At 58.7% G+C, this 24,063-nt stretch overlaps 1 protein-coding gene across 1 annotated transcript; it reads right to left on the bottom strand.

Annotated features, from left to right (window-relative positions):
* Positions 1–9,389: 9,389 nt before the first annotated feature.
* Positions 9,390–19,981, bottom strand: ATRAID (all-trans retinoic acid induced differentiation factor). The gene is made up of 7 exons (XM_075914494.1): positions 19,830–19,981; positions 17,710–17,840; positions 17,111–17,182; positions 16,151–16,225; positions 15,804–15,925; positions 15,244–15,344; positions 9,390–14,906 (listed from the first exon to the last, which is right to left on the bottom strand). The coding sequence occupies exons 1-7, from the start codon at positions 19,911–19,913 to the stop codon at positions 14,802–14,804; spliced, it is 690 nt and encodes a 229-aa protein (XP_075770609.1). The 5' UTR covers positions 19,914–19,981; the 3' UTR covers positions 9,390–14,801.
* Positions 19,982–24,063: the final 4,082 nt, after the last annotated feature.

Genomic DNA, 24,063 nt, shown 5'->3' with positions numbered 1-24,063 from the left:
GGCAGCTCCACCTGGGCTCAATGGGACGGTGCCTCCTGAGGGCTGCAGGTACCAGCCCCCAGCCCGAGTCTGCCAGAAGTGCAGCAAGCAGCAAGAGAAGAGACCCGCTGGCTCGGCAGGTGCTGACTCGCCCACAAGATCCCCTGGGGTTCCTCAGTGCGGGGCTCTGGGAGACGCATGCGCATCGTCCAGCCACAGCATGCCAGTGGGGTGGCTCCTTCCCGCCTACAGAAGCCAGGCGCAGGACAGGAAGGGGAGAAAGGCTCCCAGCAAGCACCCAGCAGTGATGTCCATGGCCACAAGCACAACCAACCTTTTGCAAGCTAGTCCAAAAACACTGGGCAGCCCTGAGGGTTCCCCTCTACAGGCCTCCAGATTGAGGACACCCCCACTCCCCACCCAGGAGCAGAGTTCCTGTTCTCCGGCGGGTCCTCACACGCCTCCAGCAAACTTTCAAGCTACGGAGCAACATGAGGCCCAGCACGTCCCATGGCGCACACGCAAAGCCACCCGAGGCAAAGTCTACAAAGCTGCCCTTCTGCAAGGGATGGACTGCCAAGAGCGCGCATGTGCCCTACCAACTGATCCCACCCTGCTAACGTGCCCATCAGCAGATAGCTCACCAGCCCCACCAGTTCCCTTCAGCCGGCGGGTCTGGCACACATGGATTAGTTGTTTTACTTAGATTAGTTACTTTAACCAGTGGTTCCCAACCTTTTCCAGATGGGGACCCATTTCGACAATTCAGGAAGACTTGGTGACCCAGGACAATTCAAAAAATGTGTGAATGGCTCCTTAAGAGCCACCTGGGGGGATATCTGATTACCCTTTTGAAATGTAACGGCAACTCATATTTGGGTCCGGACCCATAGGTTGGGAAACCTGCTTTAACCTAACCAGAGTAGTAGTTTTACGTAATGAAATTAGTTGTTTTACTTTGTTGTGTTTCGGCCACACACGTAAATAAAAGCCAAACATGTTTCAAGGAGGATAACGCCCCAAGTTTTCACAAACTGCCCTGGTGCTAGATACCCAAAGGTGGTGGGAACATGGGGGTTCAGCTAGGTTCAGCATTAATCTCTTGGGGTATGTCTACACTACCCCGCTAGTTCGAACTAGGGTGGTAATGTATGCATACCGCACTTGCAAATGAAGCCCGGGATTTGAATTTCCCGGGCTTCATTTGCATAAGCTGGCCGGCGCCATTTTTAAATGCCGGCTTGTTCGAACCCCGTGCCGCGCGGCTACAGATAGTGCGGAATGGCTTGCTAGTTCGAACTATCTAGCCCGTGCCGCGTGTAGCCGCGCGGCACGGGGTTCGAACAAGCCGGCATTTAAAAATGGCGCCGGCCGGCTTATGCAAATGAAGCCCAGGAAATTCAAATCCCGGTCTTCATTTGCAAGTGCGGTATGCATACATTACCCCGCTAGTTCGAACTAGCGGGGTAGTGTAGACATACCTTTGGTCACCAGGACTGGGCTTGGCACAGTGGGAGACACGAGACCAGATGGAGGCTTGCAGTAGGCGGGCAGGGAGGGGCCCCTGAGCCAAAGGGTTGGAGATGGGGAGATCTGCCACTGACCCGCAGGGAGGGCCTCCAAATGGAGTTACAGCAACCCCAAACTCCCCGCTGCCCTGCACAGCTGAGCGGCCATGGGGCTGAGGGGCAGGAAGACACCCAGAGTTGAGGGGAGGCTTGGTGTGAGGACTGGCCCTCTGGGGTCAGGGCAATGCTCTGGAAAGCACAGATTTCAAGACCTGAGCCTGGAGAATGGAGATACCCCAGGCCACTATGCCTGGTTTTCACATCTTTGCCAAGCCGGCGGGGCTTGGTTCCCACGGCCCACGACCAGAGCAAGGCCAGTTTCAGAGCAGAAGAGAGCAGGTTCATGGCAGCGAGAAGCAGAAGGGGGCAGAGGGGCTGGAGACAAGGGTCTGGTTCTTCTGACTCCTGGTCTGTAACAGTGGTGAGCTGCCCCTGCCTCATGGCTTGGAGGAGGCTGGATGGGGGGCCCTGGGGCCTTGTGGCTGATGCCAGGAGCTGTTCACACCTGGGAAGGACTGAATTCAGAAGTTCCAGGAACCTAACGCAATCATCTTATGCAGGCACTGGCTGGTCTGCCCCAGCGTGAAAGGCCAAGGCAGACTGGGGTTTATGCAGGGTTGGGGGTGAGCGCAGCAGCTCGGAGGGAAGGTCACAATGGTCCCTTCTACCCTTAAAGCCTGGGAGAGAATGGGCCTGGCTTTCCCAAGGATCCCACGGCTCCGCCAGCCCTTCCCAGCTGTGAGTTCTTCCCCATGAGCTCACATCACAGCTCTGCCTGCCTCCAGGAGGCCAGGCTCCCGAGAGACACGGGCACTGAACTGCTGCTCTGTGCCCCGCCCTCCCAGCATCAGACCCTTTGGGACACCCGGAGCCCTTCCCAGTGGCGGCCAAGCCCCAACCTCACCGGACACATGTAGCTGATCAGGAGAGGCCCACTAGGCACCAGTTTTTCTGAGTGTACACCTGGTAACATCCACACCAGGCAGGGCAGGACTTTAGCCTCCTCACTCGGCTGTGGGGCCAGATCAGGCCCCTAGGAGTGAGCTGACAATGTGGGAGGAGGCTGGGAAGGTGGGAACCCCAGCATCCGGCCCTTGCCCCAATGGATTTTTAATTGTTTGCCCCACTGTGGGACTGTGTCAATGGGAGAGACTGAGGGACCCGGTCAGGTGTCCCAGGGTATGTCTACACTACCCCGCTAGTTCGAACTAGCAGGGGTAATGTAGTCATCCGCAGTTGCAAATGAAGCCGGCCGGTGCCATTTTTAAATGCCGGCTAGTTCGGACTCCGTGCCGCATGGCTACACGCGGCACGGAGTCCGAACTAGCCGGCATTTAAAAATGGCGCCGGCCGGCTTCATGCAAATGAAGCCCGGGAAATTCAAATCCCAGGCTTCATTTGCAACTGCGGATGACTACATTACCCCCGCTAGTTCGAACTAGTGGGGTAGTGTAGACATACCCCCAGAGCCTCGTGGTCCGAGCACTTCCCTGAGAGGGGGCAGATTCCAGCTCCAATTCTTCTGCCATCTGCTGCGGGGGATTTGAACCCAGAGTCTGCTCCACCCCCAGCTCCCAAGAATCCCTTGCTCAGGGCCTGTCGCTCCCCTGTCACTGGGCAGGGAGCCAGGCAGCAGACCAGATTTTGGGAGGTGTCTGGACATCAGGCCGTTCAGTATCCCCACCCCGTGGTCACCTTGTGACCTCAGCTTTTAGGCTCTTGGGGGTCAGAGGCAGGCTCGGGACAAAGAGGCTCATTCAGTGAGAAGAGCCGTGCTGAGTGACCTGAGCTGAGCAGGGAATGTCTCACTTGTGGCTTTGGCCAGTGACAAAAGGGCCAGGGGAGCAGGCGAAAGGCGGCACATGAGGGGTTAGTTGAACTGTCCAGCCTTTGGCCCAGCGGCAAGGGGCTCTGTCCCGGGCTGTGAAAGACGAGATGTCAGAGCCCTGCTCTTGGTCCCCCGTCCGCTCCCCTTCCCTCTCCCCCACATGGATGGGCACTTCTGGAGTCACTGAACCATCTGAAACATGTCCTGCTCAGTCTGACCCTGCACTGGCCCCTGGCCCAGGAGCAGCTGCTACCACGTGATGCAGGGGCAGCCTGTAACATATCAGCTGGGTCTGGGCACTGCTGAGAGGGTCACATCAGGGCCACATTGTTAAGCCCCACGATGGACACAGTACACAGAAGGCCCACCCCTCTTTGTGTCTCTCTTTGAAGGGTCATGGCCAGCCAGAGTCAGTGGAAGGGGAGACGGCCACCAGATGGTGCCTGTAAGCCAGGACGTCTTCCAGGCCTCCCAGGAGACTTCTGGTGAGTGGTCTCACTGTCACACACACAGGGTAGGTGAGACAGGGGACAAGTGTCGCTCAGGCTGGACATTGTGCTGCAGTCCATGCACGTGCAATCATGTGCAGCATTACTGTGCGGTACATGTACATAGCAGGCAGCCCCTGAGCACGTCTAGGATCCTGCTGGCAGGCTCAGGGGAGACCACATATGTCCTGCCATGGGGCGGGGAACCACCATGGCTGAAAGCAGGCTAACCACAAGGGCTCAGGCATGACCCCACACAGACGGAGGAGTGCTGCACCTAGCACATGCCCGTAGACAGCGCTGCTAACTGCATCTGTGTGTGAGACCCCCAGAAAGGTCCAGGCTGCTCCCAGCTCCTCTGCCACCCATGAGGGGATCCCACTGCTGCTTGTCCATGGACTGGGGTGGGGGGGAAGTGAGCAACACAGTCCTCTGGGCACATCTGTGTGGCATGGCCCGCTGTGCAATCCACACATGGCCTTGCTCCCAGGACATCCCCCTCCTCTGGGATGTGGACTGTTGGTCGCTTCTCACAGAGGAGGACACGGCCTCAGGGACAGTGTCTGCAGGGATAACTGACCGCCTCTCCCTCTGTGTGTTCTCCACAGCTGGGCTAATCCACACCACCGCAGCCACCTGCCAGAGCCCGGGGAATTGAAGGCATGCCAGGGTCCAAGAACAGCTTACGCGCCAGCACGTCAGTGTCCTGTGTGATATCCACCAGACCCTGGCACACAAGGTCAGAGTGGACTTGGAGTGGCGGGACCATGCATGGGAACAGTTGATGCAGCAGTGGACAACATGTGTGCTGTCGTAACCCGCCTCACGGCACACCCACCTAATGCCGCTCCTGGCTTCCGCCCTTCTGCCCCCCTATGCTATGCCCATATGCCTGCACCTCTACTATGTCTCTGCCCTCTCCACAGGTGATGCCCATGCCCCCTCCCCCTGGCCTTCCTGCCCACACTGACCCCGCTCCAGCCCCCTCCCCTCCATCTTGTCCATTCTCCTGTGCTGCCTAGGCCCACCTGACTGCAACTCCAAAGAGGTCCCCACACCGGAGGTGGCACATCAAGCCACCCCCTTCCCTGTCCCAGTTATGAGCCCCCCGCCCACCTTTTCAGAATGTTTCATAAATTGTATTGTGAGGTCAGGGAGAGGGTGAAGGGAGGAAGAGAGGAGAAGTGATAGGGAAGGGATAGGACTGCAAGCCAGAGGCCCCTAGAGAGGAGGCCTTGGGAGAGTTACTGGGGTCCTTGAGAGAACCTCTCCCTCAGGGACTCCTGGATGCGCACCCCATCCTGATGGGCCTCGCAGATACAGCTGTCCACGGCTGCTCAAAGGGTCTCCCCGCATGACTTGTGTCTTCCCCCAATCCTGGTAGGAATGCCTCCCCCTTCCTCTCCACTATGTTGAGGAGGATAAAACGTGCCTCAATCACCTCAGGGATGTTGTGCTCCCCCACGAGGCAAGTCAGCAGACACTGGAAACATGCCTTGAGGCGGACGAAGGTTCACTCCTCCTGCCAGCAGACAGAGCTCATCAGCTCCCTTCAGCCAGCAGACCTGGCTTGCATGGGCTGAGCAGAATGAGAACAATGGGGCAGAGAGATTGATCCAGAAGAGACCAACCTTGGGATGCTTATCCCCAAATTTCAAGATGAAAGGAAGCCCCAGGAGTTGAGCCTGGGGGTGTAGATACCTACTAGATCAGTTAGGAACTATGGTGAGCTGAATGGCAGCAAGTAGACGTCCCAAACAAACATCTTGTGCCAGACCCCATCACTGAGCAGAAAGGTTTCGCTCTTCCCCAGAGACTGTGGTGTGCTCTAACTGGGCTTAGGACCGGTCAGGGCAGGTGCCGTTATCTACTGCATAAGAGGAATTTGTTGCCATCTCCACTTTGTGATTGTGCCAGTACACAAACTATGCACCACATTGTTGCGGAATGCCCAACACAAAATCGTATCGGCTCACTGGAGGATCTCCACAATCTAACCAGTGATGCTCTTCGCTGCCTGGAGAGTTTGGACGTCCAACTTTGACGAGGAAATACAGCAGTGAACATGACATTCAAAATAAGAAGAAGACTGGATTAGTTGCTCTACTTCATTTTGGTTTGGCCACAGGTATAAATAAAAGCCAATGCTGTTTGATGGAACGTAAAGCCTCTATGTTTTCAGAAACTGCTCTGGGGCTAGACATCCAAAGGTGGTGGGGCATGTGGGGGGGAAATGCCCCAGAGATGTGTGTATGAGAGGGTGGCAACCTCGGGACTGCAGGGGACCTGGGTTTGGACAAGGCTCAGAAGAGACACGAACTAGGAAGAGAATGGGCCTGGCTTTCACGAGCAGCCATACGGATCCCACAGCTCCGCCAGCCCTTCCCAGCTGCGAGTCCTTCCCCAGGAGCTCACGTCCCAGCTCCGCCCACCTCTGGGGGCCAGGCTCACAAAGGACTCACACACCCAAATGCCACTCTGGGCCCCGCCTTCCCAGCATCAGGCCTCGCTGGGGCTCCCAGAGCCCTGCCTAGCAGCAGCCGAGTACCATTCTCACTGGACACCAGTGTTTCTGAGTGCAACTGGCAGCATCCACACTGAGCAGGGCAGGAGTTTGGCCTCCTCACTTAGCTATGGAGCAGAATCAGGCCCGTAGGGGTGATGTGACAGTGTGGGGGACACAACTGGGCTTTTGCAAGCTAGGCTGAAAGCATCTGGCAGCTCTGAGGATTCCCCTCACAGGCCTCCAGACCCAGGACACCATCCCCACCAAGGGGCAGAGTTGCAGTTCTCCAGTGGGTGCTAACACGCCTCAAGCAAACCTTCCCCAAACCTTTCCCAAGATCTGCAGCAACATGAGGCCCCACAGGTCCCACGGCACGTGCGCAGAACCACCCAAGGCCAAATTTACAAAGCCACCCTTCTGGAAGGGACCAACCCCCACGGACACACACTTCCTCTACCAACGGGTCCCACCTGGCTAATGTGCCCACCAGCAGACAGCTCACCAGCCCCACCCGCTCCCTCGCAGCCAGCAGCCTGGCACGCATGGGGCAAACAGAACGAAAACAATGGGACAGAGACTGATCCGCAAGAGCCCAATCTTGGGATGCTCATCCCAGATCCCAAGGTAATGGAAACCCCAGCAGATGAGCCTAGAGGTGTAGATACCTGCTGGGTTAGTTGTTTTAACCTAATGGCCCCTAAGTGCAGGGCCCTTTCTCTCCTGAGGACTGGCCGTGGCGCTGGGGGAGGCGCCCAGGCAGGGGCAGATGACCATTTTGCAGGGCCCAGGGCAGCCCAATTTCATGGGGCCCCCCTTTGCCACGGCGCATGTGCGGTGGCACCACAGTGCATGAGCTGAGCTTCTTGAAGCATGGGGCCCAGGGCGGCTGCCCCGCTCGCCCTGCCCTATATCTGCCCAGGACCTGCTCCCCTCAGGCTGATTTAGCACTGGGGAGTCCCACAATGTCCTGTCCTGCACTGGGGGGTGAAGGGGAGTCGCAGGCTGGTGTCAATACGGGCAGGCTACGTGTGGGGGGGGGATGGTAAATCCCCTGCTGCCCCTCACTGCCGGGGGCAGAGCAGAGGGACCCGCCTGCTGCCACTAGGGCACACGGCCCCGAGGCGGAGGCGGCGCAGCCCTGAGGGGACGGAACCTTCGCAGCCGCTTGGCGGGAAAATCCGGTTCCGACCGGTCTGTGGGCGGCGCAGCCCTGAGGGGACGGAACCTTCACAGCCGCTTGGCGGGAAAATCCGGTTCCGACCGGTCTGTGGGCGGCGCAGCCCTGAGGGGACGGAACCTTCACGGCCGCTTGGCGGGAAAATCCGGTTCCGACCGGTCTGTGGGTGGCCAGCACCTGAGGAGATCCAGCATGGATCCCTGGGCCAAGGGTCACCCCCCCCCCCGTGGTTGTTCAGTTACTGACCCAGACGCCGCCATCACATGACACTTAACTAGGCAGTACAATTAAACCGGTCAGAAACAAAACTCCCTGACACCAGTGCCCCAGCTCTGTAAGAGAATGCGAAGGGGAACTCGGAACCATTTACACTCTTCTCTCCCTGCCTGTGCGCTCTTGTCTCATTGCATGGCCCTGCCCCTCTGCTGTGAAGAACGGCAAACTCCATCCTCCATCGGGCCAGTTCTCTAACACCCATTTCTCCACACTGCCCCTTCCACTCAGCTCACTTTCCCCAGCCTGTCCACAGTGCCCCTGCCCTCTCCTCATTCAGCTCCCTCCTCAGACACATCTCAGCCACCGCCTACGAGACATTAGCCAGCTGCACCTGGAAACCTGTAGACCAGTCAGTAGCTAATGGTTGCTAGCAGAGTACACAGGGCTAGGTCACTTAGCCATGTGACCCGCTCCAGCTTGGAAGGTACCAGGAATGGATATAAAGTGTCATAAGGTGGACACCATCTTGTCTTCAATTCCACTACTGATCCTAGATGCAGCCTTGCGAGGAACAGAGAGCCAGGAAGGATTGCTGCCCCGTCCTGACATCGGATGTGCATCAGAGACTTTTAAGCCAGCAGTTTGTAACATCTTTGCTCAGATCCTGCATCGAGAACTGGGAGATTCGATGCATGTCATGTATTCTCCTTAACCTCACTCTCAGTTTTTTCTTTCTTTTATTAATAAACCTTTAGATTTTAGATTCTGAAGGATTGGCTCAGTGACACCTTGCGGGTAAGATCTAAATTGACTGGGAATTTGTGGCTGGTTCTTTGGGATTGGAAGAACCCATTTGGGATAGGTGAGATTGGGCTCTACAACCCCTCACTTGTGTGCAGGCCTGGGGCTGATTGTGACACAGGGAGAGCTGGGATACCTGAGGGCTGTGTCTACACTGGCCACTTATTCCGGAAAATCAGCCGCTTTTCCAGAATAACTTGCCAGCTGTCTACACTGGCCCCTTGAATTTCCAGAAAAGCACTGATGATTTACTGTAAGAAATCAGCTGCTTTTCCAGAAAAACTATGTTGCTCCCGTTTGGGCAAAAGTCCTTTTTCCGGAAAACTGTTCCAGAAAAGGGACAGTGTAGACAGCACAATAGTGTTTTCCGCAAAAAAGCCCCGATCACGAAAATTACGATCAGGGCTTTTTTGCGGAAAAGCGCGTCTACATTGGCATGGACGCTTTTCCAGAAAAAGTGTTTTTCCGGAAAAGCATCCTGCCAATGTAGACACACTTTTTCCGGAAATACTTATAATGGAAAACTGTTCCGTTTTAAGCATTTCCGGAAAATCATGCCAGTGTAGACGTAGCTGAGGAGTTTTGGTTGTGAGGCTTCTGACTGGCCTGGTAGGCAGCTGAAGCGCTCAGTGTGACTAGTGTGTGGCCTATTTGGGAAAGGTAGCCAGTCTGGGGCTATAAGGAGCCCTGGATTTGAGCAATCCGCCCTGAGTGGATGCTCTCAGCGGTCCCCGGACCTAGCCCGGTCCATCACACAGCGCCTTTAATCCATTATGCTGGTGTGAAAAGAAATAGCCAATACAATGAATTGATGTTCTAGGACCGGTTTTGTTCAATATCTTTATTAATGACCTGGATGAGGGGATGGATTGCACCCTCAGCAAGTTTGCCGATGACACTAAGCTGGGGGGAGAGGTAGATACGCTTAAGGGCAGAGATAGGGTACAGAATGACTTAGACAAATTGGAGGATTGGGCCACAAGAAATCTGATGAGGTTCAACAAGGACAAGTGTAGAGTCCTGCACTTGGGACGGAAGAATCCCAAGCATTGTTACAGGCTGGGGACCAACCGGTTAAGTAGTAGTTCTGCAGAAAAGGACCTGGGGGTTACAGTGGATGAGAAGCTGGATATGAGTCGACAGTGTGCCCTTGTAGCCAAGAAGGCTAATGGCATATTAGGGTGCATCAAGAGGAGCATTGCCAGCAGATCCAGAGATGTCATCATTCCCCTTTATTCGGCTTTGGTGAGGCCGTATCTGGAGTATTGTGTCCAGTTCTGGGCCCCCTACTACAAAAAGGATGTGGACACATTGGAGAGGGTCCAGCGGAGGGCAACCAAAATGATTAGGGGGCTGGAGCATATGACTTATGAGGAGAGGCTGAGGGAGTTGGGTCTGTTTAGTCTGCAGAAGCGAAGAGTGAGGGGGGATTTGATAGCAGCCTTCAACTTCCTGAAGGGAGGTTCCAAAGAGGATGGACAGAGGCTGTTCTCAGTAGTGACAGATGGCAGAACAAGGAGCAATGGTCTCAAGTTGTGGTGGGAGAGGTCCAGGTTGGATATTAGGAAAAACTATTTCACTAGGAGGGTGGGGAAGCACTGGAATGGGTTCCCTAGGGAAGTAGTGGAGTCTCCATCCCTAGAGGTGTTTAAGTCTCGGCTTGACAAAGCTCTGGCCGGGTTGATTTAGTTGGGATTGGTCCTGCCTAGAGCAGGGGGCTGGACTTGATGACCTTCTGAGGTCTCTTCCAGTTCTATGATTCTATGATGACCTCCCTTTAGTGTGGATAAGGAGGCCAGACCGCCCCAAGGGAGACTCCCAGTAGTGCAGACCATGGCGGGGAAAAGGTCTCTGAGAATCTAAGACTAGGGCCCTACCAAATTCACAGGCTAGGCAGGGATGGGAGTTGCATAGCTGCTCGTGGTAGGGAGACTGGAGTGCCCCTGAGAGGCAGGATAGAAATGAGGGTGGAACCCACTGTAGCCCTGCCCTGGAGGCAGCACTGAAGGGAAGGTGGCATTCCTGGGAACCCTCCCCACAACAATTGTGCAAACCCCCCAATCTCCACATGGTCCCATTTTGGGTCAGAACTCACGTGGCTAGAACATGGTGAAATTTCCCATGTCAACATCTGAAACTGTGGAAGGAAGCAATTTGAAAACTTCTGACCGTGGAATAGATGGGGAGGCAGGTGAATTTGGTAGGGCCCAATCTATGAGCTCGGCAGTGGAAGTTATGGGAAATGGTCTGCCAGAAACCTTCGGCTGTGTTGGACCTCAGGGTCATGGGGGAATCTCCAAGAGCAGCCTTTCTCCACCTGGGGCCCCCAACCCAAAAGGGGGTTGCAGGACCAGTGTAGGGGGTTGTGAATAGGGTCACTGGCTGTCTGGGCTTTCCCTGACATGACCTCTTCTTTGGTCCTCAGATCTTCCCCTGGGCAAATTTTGGAAGTATTAAAACACATCTCAGATTTTCCTTTGCCTTCTGAGCTGGGTGTCTGGAGACCTGCCGCCACTGTCTGAGCACCCAGCTCAGAGGCAGCACCACCATCAGGAGCAGTGCAGAAGGGAGGGGGGCCATGGGATGGTCTTGCCTCCCTTCCCTCTGCACTGCTGCGGGTGACAGGGCTGCCTTTGGATCTGGGCAGCAGCAGAACAATGTCCATTGGCAGTGCCCCCACACCAATGACCATGGTTAGGCGTAACCTAGTGACTCTCAAGGCCTGAGGCTGGTGCCTGGCTCCCTGCAAACTGATGGGTGAAGGCCAGGGCTAGAAAAGGGACTTGCAGATGTGGGGAATGGAGAAGACCCAGGTTCAAGTCCCACCCCCCAGCTGACAAGAATTTGACCCAGGATCTGCTCCTCTCTAATAAGTGCTCTGCCAAATGAATGGCGGGAGAGCATGACAGAGGCTTCTACAGTCTCTCCCCTGGAAACTGGTCCCAGCTCAATAATGAAAATCATTGGTGCAGGAGAGCGGGATGCTGGGGCTTCCCCCACTGCGTGAACTCACCTACAGGTGTTCGATGGGGCTGCCCAGCTGAGCAAGTTCACCAGACCCCTATCCTCCCTTCTCCACTGCACTGAGCCTCACAGCTCTCTGAGGCAGGGCCATGCCATGCCCTCACAGTACCACTGGCAATTGCAGGCACTGAGAGTCCAACAGGAACTGACCCTAGCTCACACTGGGCAGAGCCATCACCTGAATCTAAGGCCAGCCCTCCCCTCCGGTGCTAGTCAGGCACAGGCAGCAAACCCTTGTTCTGTGCCATGACACAGAACCAGAGGTAGGCTCTCCGCCTGGCTCAGGATGCTCAAAGGTGCCACCAGCCTTCTCTCAGCTCGGGGCAGTGTCCCATTCTCAACCAGTGTCATAACCCGGAGTGCTGATCAGCACCTGGTGACTAAGGGACCAAGCTACCAGGCAGTCAGTCAATAACACCGCAGGTAGAAATTTCAAACTGGAAAAGAGGGGTTCTCTCTCTCTTCTTTGTTTGCGATCAGAGCAGTTTCTCTGAGCTATTAAGGGAGATGGGAGTCGCTTCTCTCTCCAAGAACAGACTTCTTGAAATGTGTAAGCAGGGAAAAGTTTAGCTAGTCCATCAGGGCTTATTGTTTTCCCTCTTTGGGGGTTTGGAAATCATGTCTGAGCTGGCTAATTGTTTTTATTTTTTGTAACTAAGGATTACAGCCCAGGGACTTTCCCTGAATATCCATAGCAAACTGTGACTCTTTCCATCCAGCCCATCTACTATGCTTGCAAGACTAGTTTTGTTTTGATAATAAAAGATTGAGGGGTTTCTTATTAACCGGTATTGGTTAATTGTTGTCTCCTTAGGACACAGTGCCTAGTTACAAGGGCAGAGTCTATAGTTGCCTGCGGATTCCGTTTTTCCCAACTCCAAGCAAAACAGAGATTGGGCAGGGGGGAGTTTCACATTAGGAAGGGGAATTCCCACATGATCTCTTCCCTGATTTTCTTGGGATTACTTGGGTGGTAGCAGTGTCCCCAAAGATCTGCATATTAGGATTTTGTGGGGGGGAGTTTTTGTACCAGAGCCCATAGAGGCAAGGTTTTGGGAGTGCTCTCCAGAGTGGGGAACAGCTTAACACATGGCAACCCCAGGCCTACCATTGCTCCCAGCCATGCCGATGAAGCCCGTCTGGCCTAGCTCTGTGGCCTGACTTTTGTTACCAGGGTGGGGGAGTCTCCAGGCCCTGCACCCCCACTTGCAGCCAGAGGGGACTCTCAGCTGGCAGGGAGTGCAGAAGGTTTATTAGTTCACAAGGACACAGCCCAGAGCAGACTTCTCAGCACAGGAACAGCCCAGCTTGGAGTGAGGGGGCCAAACTGCTCCACTCCCAGCAGCCAGATCCCCCCCAAGCTCCTCCTGTCTTTGTCCTGCTTCCTGGACAACAGGTAGCACCTGGTGGCATCACTCCAGGTACAATGGGCATCAGTGGGGCTCCCTGTGGCTCGCTGGGCCCCCGCAGCACTTCCATGGCACACGGAGGCTTTCCAGCTCCATAGGCAGGCACTCTGGTGCTGTGATGGCTAGGAGGGTTGCTGTCCAGCATTCAGTGACTAAAGGGTTAAACTCAGGTACTAGGGGGTATTAGCAGGAGCCCAGAGAACCAGGGGAAGGAGGTATTGAGATCTGAATTGGAAGAGATACGCGCCTGCTGTTTTCATTGTGTGAGTTTCCAAGAGCTAGGGGAACAAGATGAATTGATCAGGCAGAGCTACCATGCCTACAAAGAATATGGGGCATGGAAACAGACTGGACCTAGAAGCAGAGATGGGAGTAGACACGGAATGTCTATTTAGACACAATCAGGTTATTTTCTTTATTTGGTTCAATGTCCCCGGGCCAGCTCCACATTTCTCTGTTTATAAATTGCTCTTTTCTCAGTTGCTCAAACACCTAGCAGCCAAGTCTGCTTCACCACAGCTACCTTTCTATTTCGTTAATAAAATCACCTTTTCTAAGGTCATGATTTGATTCTTGGGCCCTGGAAGGTAACAGGAGGTCTGTGTGCACCTGCCTGAGACAGAGGTCAGCTAGCTGAGCGTGTCATTCTCCTTTTTTCCCCCAAGCTCTCATGTGGTGAAAACGCTTGGGGGTGGCCCCTATGCAGAAGTCCAAGTGCCTTCTTTCTGGGGTCAAAAAGAAAGGGGATTTTTCACTTGGTGATGGGCAACTAACCCCCTGCCCTAGTGCTGGCCCCACCCTAGACGTTCTGGGCCAAGGAGTCTTCACCTCCCTGAGTGACAGTTCCAGCCGCCTAGTGTCCTACCACTTAGCCGCCAGGCCCGGGCAGATGAAATGACCGAGGAAGTGGCTGAAGTTGACCTAGCTGAGCTCCAGCAACCGGGGATTGTCCTACCCCGCAGCAAGGCTGCTGAGAACAAAGATGGGGCTAGGAGTTAGGCCCAGATCTCTCAGAGGGAGCTGCTGAAGGAAGGGAGGTAGATGCGCCCCAGAACTGGGGTTCCCTACAGTGTGGACGGCCTCTAATCCTCAGTGCCCTGGGGCTGCCTGGGCCATGCCACAGATAAACCTGCCTGCGCTGGCTGGTGCCCACGGGCGGAGGGGAAGAGAAGGGAGTACTGCTCCCCACGATGGTACAAGTCTCCCTTGGGTTCTGTCCCAGCTGGGCTCTTTGCCTGGAGCTCATGGAGGGGGAGAGAAGCACAGGGCTGGCAGGAGAGAGGCCCAGTCTCATCGCTCACCCCAGGGGAAGAGTGAGACCCAGGGGTCCAGCCCACTGACAGGCCCCTGCCAGAGCCTGTGCCCAGGCAGGGGTGTAGCCCCAGGCTCATAACTTGGGGAACAGGGGGTCAGAGCTGGAAGCCTCCAGTGCACCAGGGACCTTGCAGGCCAGCAGCCATGAGATGTGCACGCAGGGAGCTGGCCCCAGGCAGAGGCTCCATGTGGGGTGTGATGTGTAGCCCCCCAGAGCTCGCTGCAGGACTTGCCTTGTGGTGGACCCTGGAGTGGGGCCAGGCAAGGCCTAGGGCTGGGGAGTTGGGTCTCCCCTGCTGGTGGAGAATAATGGGACGCAGGCAGCCAGACTGTTCCAGGGCGCTACCCCCCCGTCTCTCGGAGCCCCTTGGCAGTGGTGCCCAGGGAGCTGGGCCATGGCAGCACAGTGAGTTCAGTAGCTGGGCAAGCCCTAGGAAAGGGCCCCCATCCAGTCTCCAGGCTGCACCCTTCTCCCCACAGTCCAGGAGAGGTCAGGAGGACTTGGCTTTCCGGCGCTGGGTGCCCCAGGCCAGCAGGGCCAGGCTGGTGGTCACAGCCCCCAGGGTCCCATAGAAGAGCAGCATGGGGAAGGCGCCCTGCAAAGTGAAGCCAGCAGGTGAGAAGCAGGGGATGTCTGTGAGTCTGACCCCACCCTTCGGCTCCAGGGAGCCTGCAGCCACCCCCTGCAGCCCAGCACTGCTTCCCCAGGCCTGGGAGGCACCCCAGAAAGGAGGTACCACAGCCTTGCACTGTAGCTTGCGCCATGCTCACTTGGATCCTGGCACACCAGCCAGAAGCAGCCGCCACGGCCAGTGTTCCCCAGGCAGGCAGGAGAGGCCTGAGCCCCCGGCTGTGAGGATGACCTCAGGGAGAGCCAGAGGCCTGTGCTGAGCCCAGCCCCTACCCCGCCCCATGGCCAAGCACCCGGCTCACCTCGCGCAGACACTTGTAGCCGTGGGAGCTGCCGGCGCACAGGCACTGGAAGAGGCCGGGCCCGTCCGGGGCGCACAGGGAGCTCTCTGGGCACAGACAGGCTGGTAGGACCAGACATGAGTCAGGATTGGAAGTGGGGCTGGGCTGAGGCCCTCTAGCTGCAGTGTCGGACAGCCGGGGGGACCCTGCTCCTGCCTGCCCAGCAGCCTGCCTAGGAGGGAGAACAGGCCCATCGGGGAGGCAGCGCTGGGTTGCCGCAGCAGCCCCAGGCCCAGGCTGGAAGGTGGGGGGAGTGGGTATGATGGAAGCCCCAGGGTGGTGGCTGGGGTGACACTAGAACTAGGGCAGCAGGAGCCCAGGAGGGTCAGCAGGAGCCAGGGCAGCATGGCTTTCCCTTGCATGTTGTGTTGCACATAGTGGGAGGGGAGATGGAGGGACACCTGCCCGGGATCCTACCCCTGTGCCTCCCAGTGTCGCTGCCATGGGCTCTTCTCAGCCTGGGGCAGGGGTCATCACAGAGCCCCTCCCCCCAGCATCTTCCCAACCCCTCCGTACCGTACCGAGCTCCCCCGAGCCGTTGCAGGGGTTCCTCTGACCCTGGCAGATCCGGCTGTCCCCGCGGATGGTGACGGTGTCCCAGGCCATGCTCCCTCCAGGGCACTCCAGGGGCAGCGGCAGGGATCTGGCCAAGAGGGAGTCAGAGCTGGGCAGGGCCAGCCAAGGGCTCACATGCTGCCCCACACTGGAGAGCCCCTCAACCCCCAGGAGGCAAGTCCCACAAGGAACCTCAGGTGTCCAGGGGAGAGATCTGCCCCTCACATGCAGGGTCGCCCCAGTGTCCCCACTGGGCCGTCCTCCCCCTCCCCTGAAGCAGGGCAGCCCGGCTGCAGGCCGGCCCAGCACTCACATGCTCTGCAGCCTGGTGAAGCCCCGGAAGGTGGTGTTGGGGATGCTCTCCTGCAGCGGATTCTCCGTCAGGTCGCTGCAAACAGACAGACCTGGTGGTATTAACCCCCCGACCCCCACTGCACCAGGGCCTGCCCAGCGCCCTTCCCCCGCCTGGCACCAGCACATCCCCTCCCCCCATCGCCAGGCTCCAGGATGCTGCTCCCGACCCCTTGGGCCAGGCTCCGCCCTGCCTGGGCCTGTCCCAGCACAATGGGTCCCTCTGGGCTCAGGGGTGCAGCTGTGACAAGGGCTGGGCAAGCAGATGCCCCAGCCACCCCCCATTCCACAGAGGTTCCCCCCAGTAGTCCACTGCCCTCAGGAGACCGACAGAATTGCCAGGGCCCTGGGCAAGGCGTGTGGGGGTGCCTGGCTCCGCACCCCCACAAAGAGCAGGGCCTGAGGCGGAAGGAGCAGGGCAGGGGTGTTGTCTCCCCCAGCCGGAGCAAGCCATGCGGGAGCCCTTTCGAATCTCCAGCCCCGAGGCAGCTGCCCCCTGTGCCTCCCCCAGTCAGTGGACCTGACGCTGAGGCTGGGGGGTGCTGCTGCAGGGGCATGCTATAGTGGCAGAGGGTGAGGAAGCATAATCCCCCCCTACGCCCCCCCAGGCACAGCTCCCACAGGAAGGCGCAGGGAGGCCCAAGCATCCAGCCGGGCAGGGGAGGCCAGAGCTATTCCAGGGGCTTGGCTGGGGGACGGGAGCGTGGCCGCTCCCCAGCCAAGCGAGGGGCCAGTGGCAGAACAGGCTCCGGGGAGCCAAGCCCCGCTCACTACGCTCCAGCGGCCCACGGGGGAGGGTGGGGGCAGGAGGTGGAAGGCCCACAGGCGGAGCAGCACGCCCCCCCTCCCTGCCCCCGGGAGGTGTGTGGCTTACAGCCCAGAGGAAGAGGAGCAGGCAGGGAGAACTCCAGGCCCCACTCACATGACAGCCGTGGTGCTGGCAGCCTGGAACCCAGCACAGGGCGCAGACAAGGAGCAATTGCTCAGATCCAGCCTGGGGAGGACAAAGCTGTCTGAGGCCCTGGGAGGCGGAGGATTAACAAGCCCCAATGCAGCCCTGACCCACCAACCCACAACTCCCACCCCCAATTCCATGCTCACCCCCCACTCACTGCTATCCCCTCCCCCACCCTGCAAACTCCTCCATCCCTTCCTGCACCCCCTCATGCTAACCCCCTCACCACCCAGCATGTGACTCCATATACTCCCTGCCCCCCATCCTACTTCCTCCCTTCGCCAGACACCCCCAGTGCCTGTCCCCACAGCCTTACGGGAGGCAGGCCCCCAGGGTCTGGGCTGAGCTCCTGCAGGGCTGGCTCACGGGGGGATTTGCCGCCCCACACTCGGGCCAGAGCAGATTCCAGGGCTCTGCCCAACCGCCCCGCTCCCGGGGGCTGCTCCCTGCCCCTCACGCACAGCCCAGGGGAGGGGCGAGGCGCCCTCCTGCACCAGCTCGGAGCCCCCCCCCGTCAGGGCCAGCGAGGCAGCACATTGCCCTGCCCCGGCCGCGCCCGCACTCACCCCACGATGAGGCCCCGCTCTGTGTCCCCGCGGAAGCAGCAGCGCCCCCAAAGCACCAGGTCGGACCGCGCCGCGCAGAACCCGGCCACGCTGGAGCCGGCGCGCACCGGGCCCGGGCAGCAGCTGCACACCTGGGGGGGGGAGCGCGGTGAAAGGGAGCCCCAACTCCCCGCCGGGCCGCCCCTCCCCCAGCGCCCCCCAACTCCCCGCCGGGCCGCCCCTCCCCCCAGCGCCCCCCCAACTCCCCGCCAGGCCGCCGCTCCCCCCAGCGCCCCCCCAATTCCCCGCCAGGCCGCCGCTCCCCCCAGCGCCCCCCCAACTCCCCGCCGGGCCGCCCCTCCCCCCAGCACCCCCCAACTCCCCGCCGGGCCGCCCCTCCCCCCAGCACCCCCCCAACTCCCCGCCGGGCCGCCCCTCCCCCCAGCACCCCCCCCAACTCCCCGCCGGGCCGCCCCTCCCCCCAGCACCCCCCCCAACTCCCCGCCGGGCCGCCCCTCCCCCCAGCACCCCCCCCAACTCCCCGCCGGGCCGCCCCTCCCCCCAGCACCCCCCCCCCAGCACCCCCCCCAACTCCCCGCCGGGCCGCCCCTCCCCCCAGCACCCCCCCCAACTCCCCGCCGGGCCGCCGCTCCCCCCAGCGCCCCCCCCAACTCCCCGCCGGGCCGCCGCTCCCCCCAGCGCCCCCCCCCAACTCCCCGCCGGGCCGCCGCTCCCCCCAGCGCCCCCCCCCAACTCCCCGCCGGGCCGCCGCTCCCCCCAGCGCCCCCCCCCCAACTCCCCGCCGGGATGCCCCTCCCCCCGGCGCCCCCCCCAACTCCCCGCCGGGATGCCCCTCCCCCCGGCGCCCCCCCCAACTCCCCGCCGGGATGCCCCTCCCCCCGGCGCCCCCCCCAACTCCCCGCCGGGATGCCCCTCCCCCCAGCGCCCTCCCCAACTCCCCGCCGGGCCGCCCCTCCCCCCAGCGCCCCCCCCAACTCCCCGCCGGGATGCCGCTCCCCCCAGCGCCCCCCCCCAACTCCCCGCCGGGATGCCGCTCCCCCCAGCGCCCCCCCCCAACTCCCCGCCGGGATGCCGCTCCCCCCAGCGCCCCCCCCAACTCCCCGCCGGGATGCCCCTCCCCCCAGCGGCCCCCCCCCAACTCCCCGCCGGGATGCCCCTCCCCCCAGCGGCCCCCCCCCAACTCCCCGCCGGGCCGCCGCTCCCCCCAGCGCCCCCCCCCAACTCCCCGCCGGGATGCCCCTCCCCCCGGCGCCCCCCCCCCAACTCCCCGCCGGGATGCCCCTCCCCCCGGCGCCCCCCCCCAACTCCCCGCCGGGATGCCGCTCCCCCCAGCGCCCCCCCCAACTCCCCGCCGGGCCGCCGCTCCCCCCAGCGCCCCCCCCCCCCAACTCCCCGCCGGGATGCCCCTCCCCCCGGCGCCCCCCCCAACTCCCCGCCGGGATGCCCCTCCCCCCAGCGGCCCCCCCCAACTCCCCGCCGGGCCGCCGCTCCCCCCAGCGCCCCCCCCCAACTCCCCGCCGGGATGCCCCTCCCCCCGGCGCCCCCCCCAACTCCCCGCCGGGATGCCCCTCCCCCCAGAGGCCCCCCCCCAACTCCCCGCCGGGCCGCCGCTCCCCCCAGCGCCCCCCCCCCAACTCCCCGCCGGGCCGCCGCTCCCCCCAGCGCCCCCCCCAACTCCCCGCCGGGATGCCGCTCCCCCCAGCGCCCCCCCCAACTCCCCGCCGGGATGCCGCTCCCCCCAGCGCCCCCCCCCCAACTCCCCGCCGGGATGCCGCTCCCCCCGGCGCCCCCCCCCAACTCCCCGCCGGGCCGCCGCTCCCCCCGGCGCCCCCCCCCAACTCCCCGCCGGGCCGCCCCTCCCCCCAGCGCCCCCCCCCAACTCCCCGCCGGGCCGCCCCTCCCCCCAGCGCCTCCCCCCAACTCCCCGCCGGGCCGCCCCTCCCCCCAGCGCCCCCCCCCAACTCCCCGCCGGGCCGCCCCTCCCCCCAGCGCCCCCCCCCAACTCCCCGCCGGGATGCCCCTCCCCCCGGCGCCCCCCCCCAGCTCCCCGCCGGGCTGCCCCCCCCCAGCGCCCCCCCCAACTCCCCGCGGGGCTGCCCCTCCCCCCAGCGGTCTCTCACCGGCTCCCGCCCGGCCGCGCCCCCCCAGGCCGCCAGCGCCAGCAGGAAGCAGCCCGCCGGCCCCATCGCCGACTGACGGGTCATGTGACGCGCGGCGCCCTCACGTGATAGCACCTGACTTGAGGTTTCACCACGTGACCCGCGGAGTGCCTGCCTGCCCGCCCGGCACCGCTAGGGCGGTCGGTGCGCAGGCGCGGGGGTATGACGATCGTCCCGGCTCGCCACGTGGCCGGGCTGTATCGGGCTGGGAGTGGGCGGGGCTGGGCTCGAGGGGCGGGGCTGGGTCCTGCCTGCACCCCGCGCCCATGAGTTAGGGAGCCCCTGTGCGCGCGGGGGAGGCCACGCCCACCTGCACACGGGGTGTGGACGCTTTGGAGGGGCCAGCGGGGGGCGACCAAAATGTTTAGGGGTCCTGGAGCACGTGACCTGCGAGGAGAGGCTGAGGGACTTGGGTCTGTTCAGTCTGCAGGAGAGCAGAGCGAGGGGGGGTTGAGAGCAGCCTGCAGCTCCCTGCGGGGGGTCCAGAGAGGCCGGCAGCAGGAGGAGGCACAATGGGCTCAAGTTGCAGTGGGGAGGTCCAGGTTGGAGATTAGGAAAAATGATTCCCTAGGAGGGTGGGGAAGCGCTGGGCTGGGTTCCCTGCGGGATGGCTGGACACAGCCCCGGCTGGGATGATGGAGTTGGGGTGGGTCCTGCTTTGGGCAGGGGGCTGGACGCGATGGCTCTTAAGGTCTCCTCCAGCTCTGGGGTTCTATGACATTATTCCTTCACAGCTAACCTGTGGAACTCTTTGCCAGGAGACGTGGAAAGGCCCAAACTACAACAGGTTGTCAATACAAATGAAGTAAGTTCAAGGTTAGGTCTATGAATGGCTGCTAGCCAGGATGGGCAGGGCTGCTGTCACTCACCTCTGCCAGAAGGCAGGAATGATGACAGGAAGATCACTTCACGATTCCTTCTGTTCACGCCTTCTGAAGCACCTGGCAGTGGCCACTGTGGGCAGACAGGATCCTGGGCTAGACGGACCTTTGGTCTGACCCAATCTGACCTTACTTATGTTCTTATATAGAGCCCGAATGTATCTGCCCCCTGCTGTAACCCACCAGACCCTCTCCCCTCCCAGAGCTGAGAGGTCCAACACGTCTTTGTCCTCTGTGCAGGCACTGGAGGAGTTGCTCAGCACTACTTGGGTACTTCCCTCTTTCCTTTTCTTCCTTTGAATCCTGGCTCAGGATGCAGGCTACCCTGGGGAGAGAGGATGCCCCAGCCCTCTTACCACAGCAGCTGCAGCGGGCACAGATGGGGGAGGGGCATGCGTCTCCCAGCTGGAGCAGGTCCAAGTTCATCTGTCCCCTGTGCTCCCCAGCTGGAGTGAGGAGTGCAGCAAGCTGCACTTTCCCCTCGCTCCCTGTCGAAGGGGACCAGCCAGCCAGATTCCTTTAGGAATCCGGGGGGGGTAAGATTCATCCCCCCACACCTTCCCACTTGTGGGGTGGGAGGCTGAGGGCTGGGGCAGTAATTGTGTCTCTCTTCTGTAGGGTTTTCTGAGATGCTGTCCCACTCACAGACTCATAGACTTTAAGGTCAGAAGGGACCATTATGATCATCTAGTCTGACCCCCTGCACAGGGCAGGCCACAGAATCTCACCCACCCCTCCCAGAATAATCCTCTCACCTATATCTCAGATATTGAAGCCTTCAAATACTTTGAAGACCCCAAGATGCAGAGAATCCTCTAGCTGTGATCCGTGCCCCATGCTACAGAGGAAGGCGAAAAACCTCCAGGGCCTCTGCCAATCTACCCTGGAGGAAAATTCCTTCCCAACCCCAAATATGGCGATCAGCTAAACCCTGAGCATGTGGGCAAGAATCACCAGCCAGACACCCAGAAAGTTCCCTATAGTAACTCCTGTCATCCCTCCATTGACCTAGTCCCACTGATAATGAATGGTCAATTAGATAGCAAGATCATGTTATTTCATCAAACCATCCCCTTCCTAAACCCATCAAGTTTAATCTTGAAACCAGATAGATCTTTTCCCCCCACTACGTCCCTTGGAAGGCTGTTCCAGAACCTCACTCCTCTAATGGTTAGAAACCTTCATCTAATCTCAAGTCTAAACTTCCTACTAGCCAGCTTATATCCATTTGTTCTTGTGTCCACATTGGTATTAAGCTTAAATAATTCCTCTCCCTCCCTGGTATTTATCCCTCTAATATATTTAAAAAGTGCAATCATGTCCCCCCTCAGCCTTCTTTTGGTTAAGGTAAACAAGCCAAGCTCCTTGAGTCTCCTTTCATAAGACAGGTTTTCCATTCCTCGGATCATCCTAGTGGCCCTTCTTTGTACCTGTTCCAGTTTGAATTCATCCCTCTTAAACATGGGAGACCAGAGCTGCACACAGTATTCCAAATGGGGTCTCACCAATGCCTTGTATAATGGCACTAACACCTCCTTATCCCTACTGGAAATACCTCGCCTAATACATCCCAAGATCGTATTAGCCTTTTTCACGGCCATGTCACAATGGCGGCTCATAGTCATCCTATAATCAACCAGGACTCCGAGGTCCTTCTCCTCCTCCGTTACTTCCAACTGATGTGTCCCCAGCTTATAACTAAAATTCTTGTTATTAATCCCTAAATGCATAACCTTACACTTCTCACTATTACATTTCATCCTATTGCTATCACTCCAATTTATAAGATCATCCAGATCTTCCTGTATGATATCCCGATCCTTTTCTGAATTGGCAATAGCTCCCAACTTTGTGTCATCCGCAAATTTTATTAGGACACTTCCACTTTTGGTGCCAAGATCAGCAATAAAAAGATTAAATAAAATTGGCCTCAAAACTGATCCCTGAGGAACTCCGCTAGTAACCTTCCTCCAACCCGACAGTTCACCTTTCAATATGACCCGCTGTAGTCTCCCCTTTAACCAGTTGCTTATCCACCTCTCAACTTTCATATTAATCCCTATCTTTTCCAATTTAACCAATAGTTCCCCATGTGGTACTGTATCAAATGCCTTACTAAAGTTGAGGTAGATTAGATCCACTGCATTTCCTTTATCTAAAAAATCTGTTACTTTCTCAAAAAAGGAGATCAGGTTGGTTTGGCACGATCTACCTTTTGTAAAACCATGTTGTAATTTGTCCCAATTGCCATTAGCCTCAATGTCTCTAACTACTTTCTCCTTCAAAATTTTTTCCAGGATCTTACATACTACAGATGTCAAACTAACAGGCCTATAGTTACCCGGGTCGCTTTTTTTCCCTTTCTTAAAAATCGGAACTATATTAGCAATTCTCCAGTCAAATGGTACAACCCCTGAGTTTAGAGATTTATTAAAAAATTTTGCTAATGGACTTGCAAGTTCATGTGCCAGTTCCTTTAATATTCTGGGATGAAGATTATCTGGGCCTCCCAATTTACTCCCATTAAGCTGTTCAAGTTTGGCTTTTACCTCGGATATGGTAATATCTACCTCCATATCCTTAGTCCCATTTGTTAAGTTACCATTATCCCTAAGCTCTTCATTAGCCTCATTAAAGACTGAAGCAAAATATTTGTTTAGATATTGGGCCATTCCTAGATTATCCTTAACCTCCACTCCATCCTTAGTAATTAGCGGTCCTACTTCTTTTTTTGTTTTTTTTCCTATTTATATGGCTATAAAACCTTTTACTATTGGTTTTAATTCCCTTTGCAAGGTCCAACCCTACCTGACTTTTAGCCTCTCTCACTTTATCCCTACATGCTCTAACCTCAATAAGGTAGCTTTCTTTACTGATCCCTCCCATTTTCCACTCCTTATATGCTTTCTGCTTTTTCTTAATCACCTCTCTGAGATGCTTGCTCATCCAGCTTGGTCTCACACACCTGCCTATAAATTTGTTCCCTTTTCTAGGGATACAGGCTTCTGGCATAGGTCCCAGGTTTGCCTCTTGCTCTGGGTTGGCTCATTCGTTGGGGGTCACTCTTGGGAGGGGAGGGGAGGGTACCAATTCTCGCAGCAGCTGCTTGTGTTCTCCTGAGAACAGCAGAGCGACCAACAGGGCCTGACCAAAGGTCTGTCCAGCCCGACCTCTCTGCTGCCAAATCCCTCCCCGTGGAGCTCTCCTGCAGGAGCTGGGTCCCCAGGGCCGGGTCCTTCCCTCCCCGGAATTGCACCAACACAGACACATCCACCAACAGCACCTCTGAGTGGGCCGGTTAGTCAGCGCTCCTG

The sequence above is a fragment of the Pelodiscus sinensis genome, unplaced genomic scaffold, assembly GCF_049634645.1.
Source record: "Pelodiscus sinensis isolate JC-2024 unplaced genomic scaffold, ASM4963464v1 ctg111, whole genome shotgun sequence".
Classification (NCBI taxonomy): domain Eukaryota; kingdom Metazoa; phylum Chordata; order Testudines; family Trionychidae; genus Pelodiscus; species Pelodiscus sinensis.
This window is presented reverse-complemented; position numbering and strand designations above follow the sequence as displayed.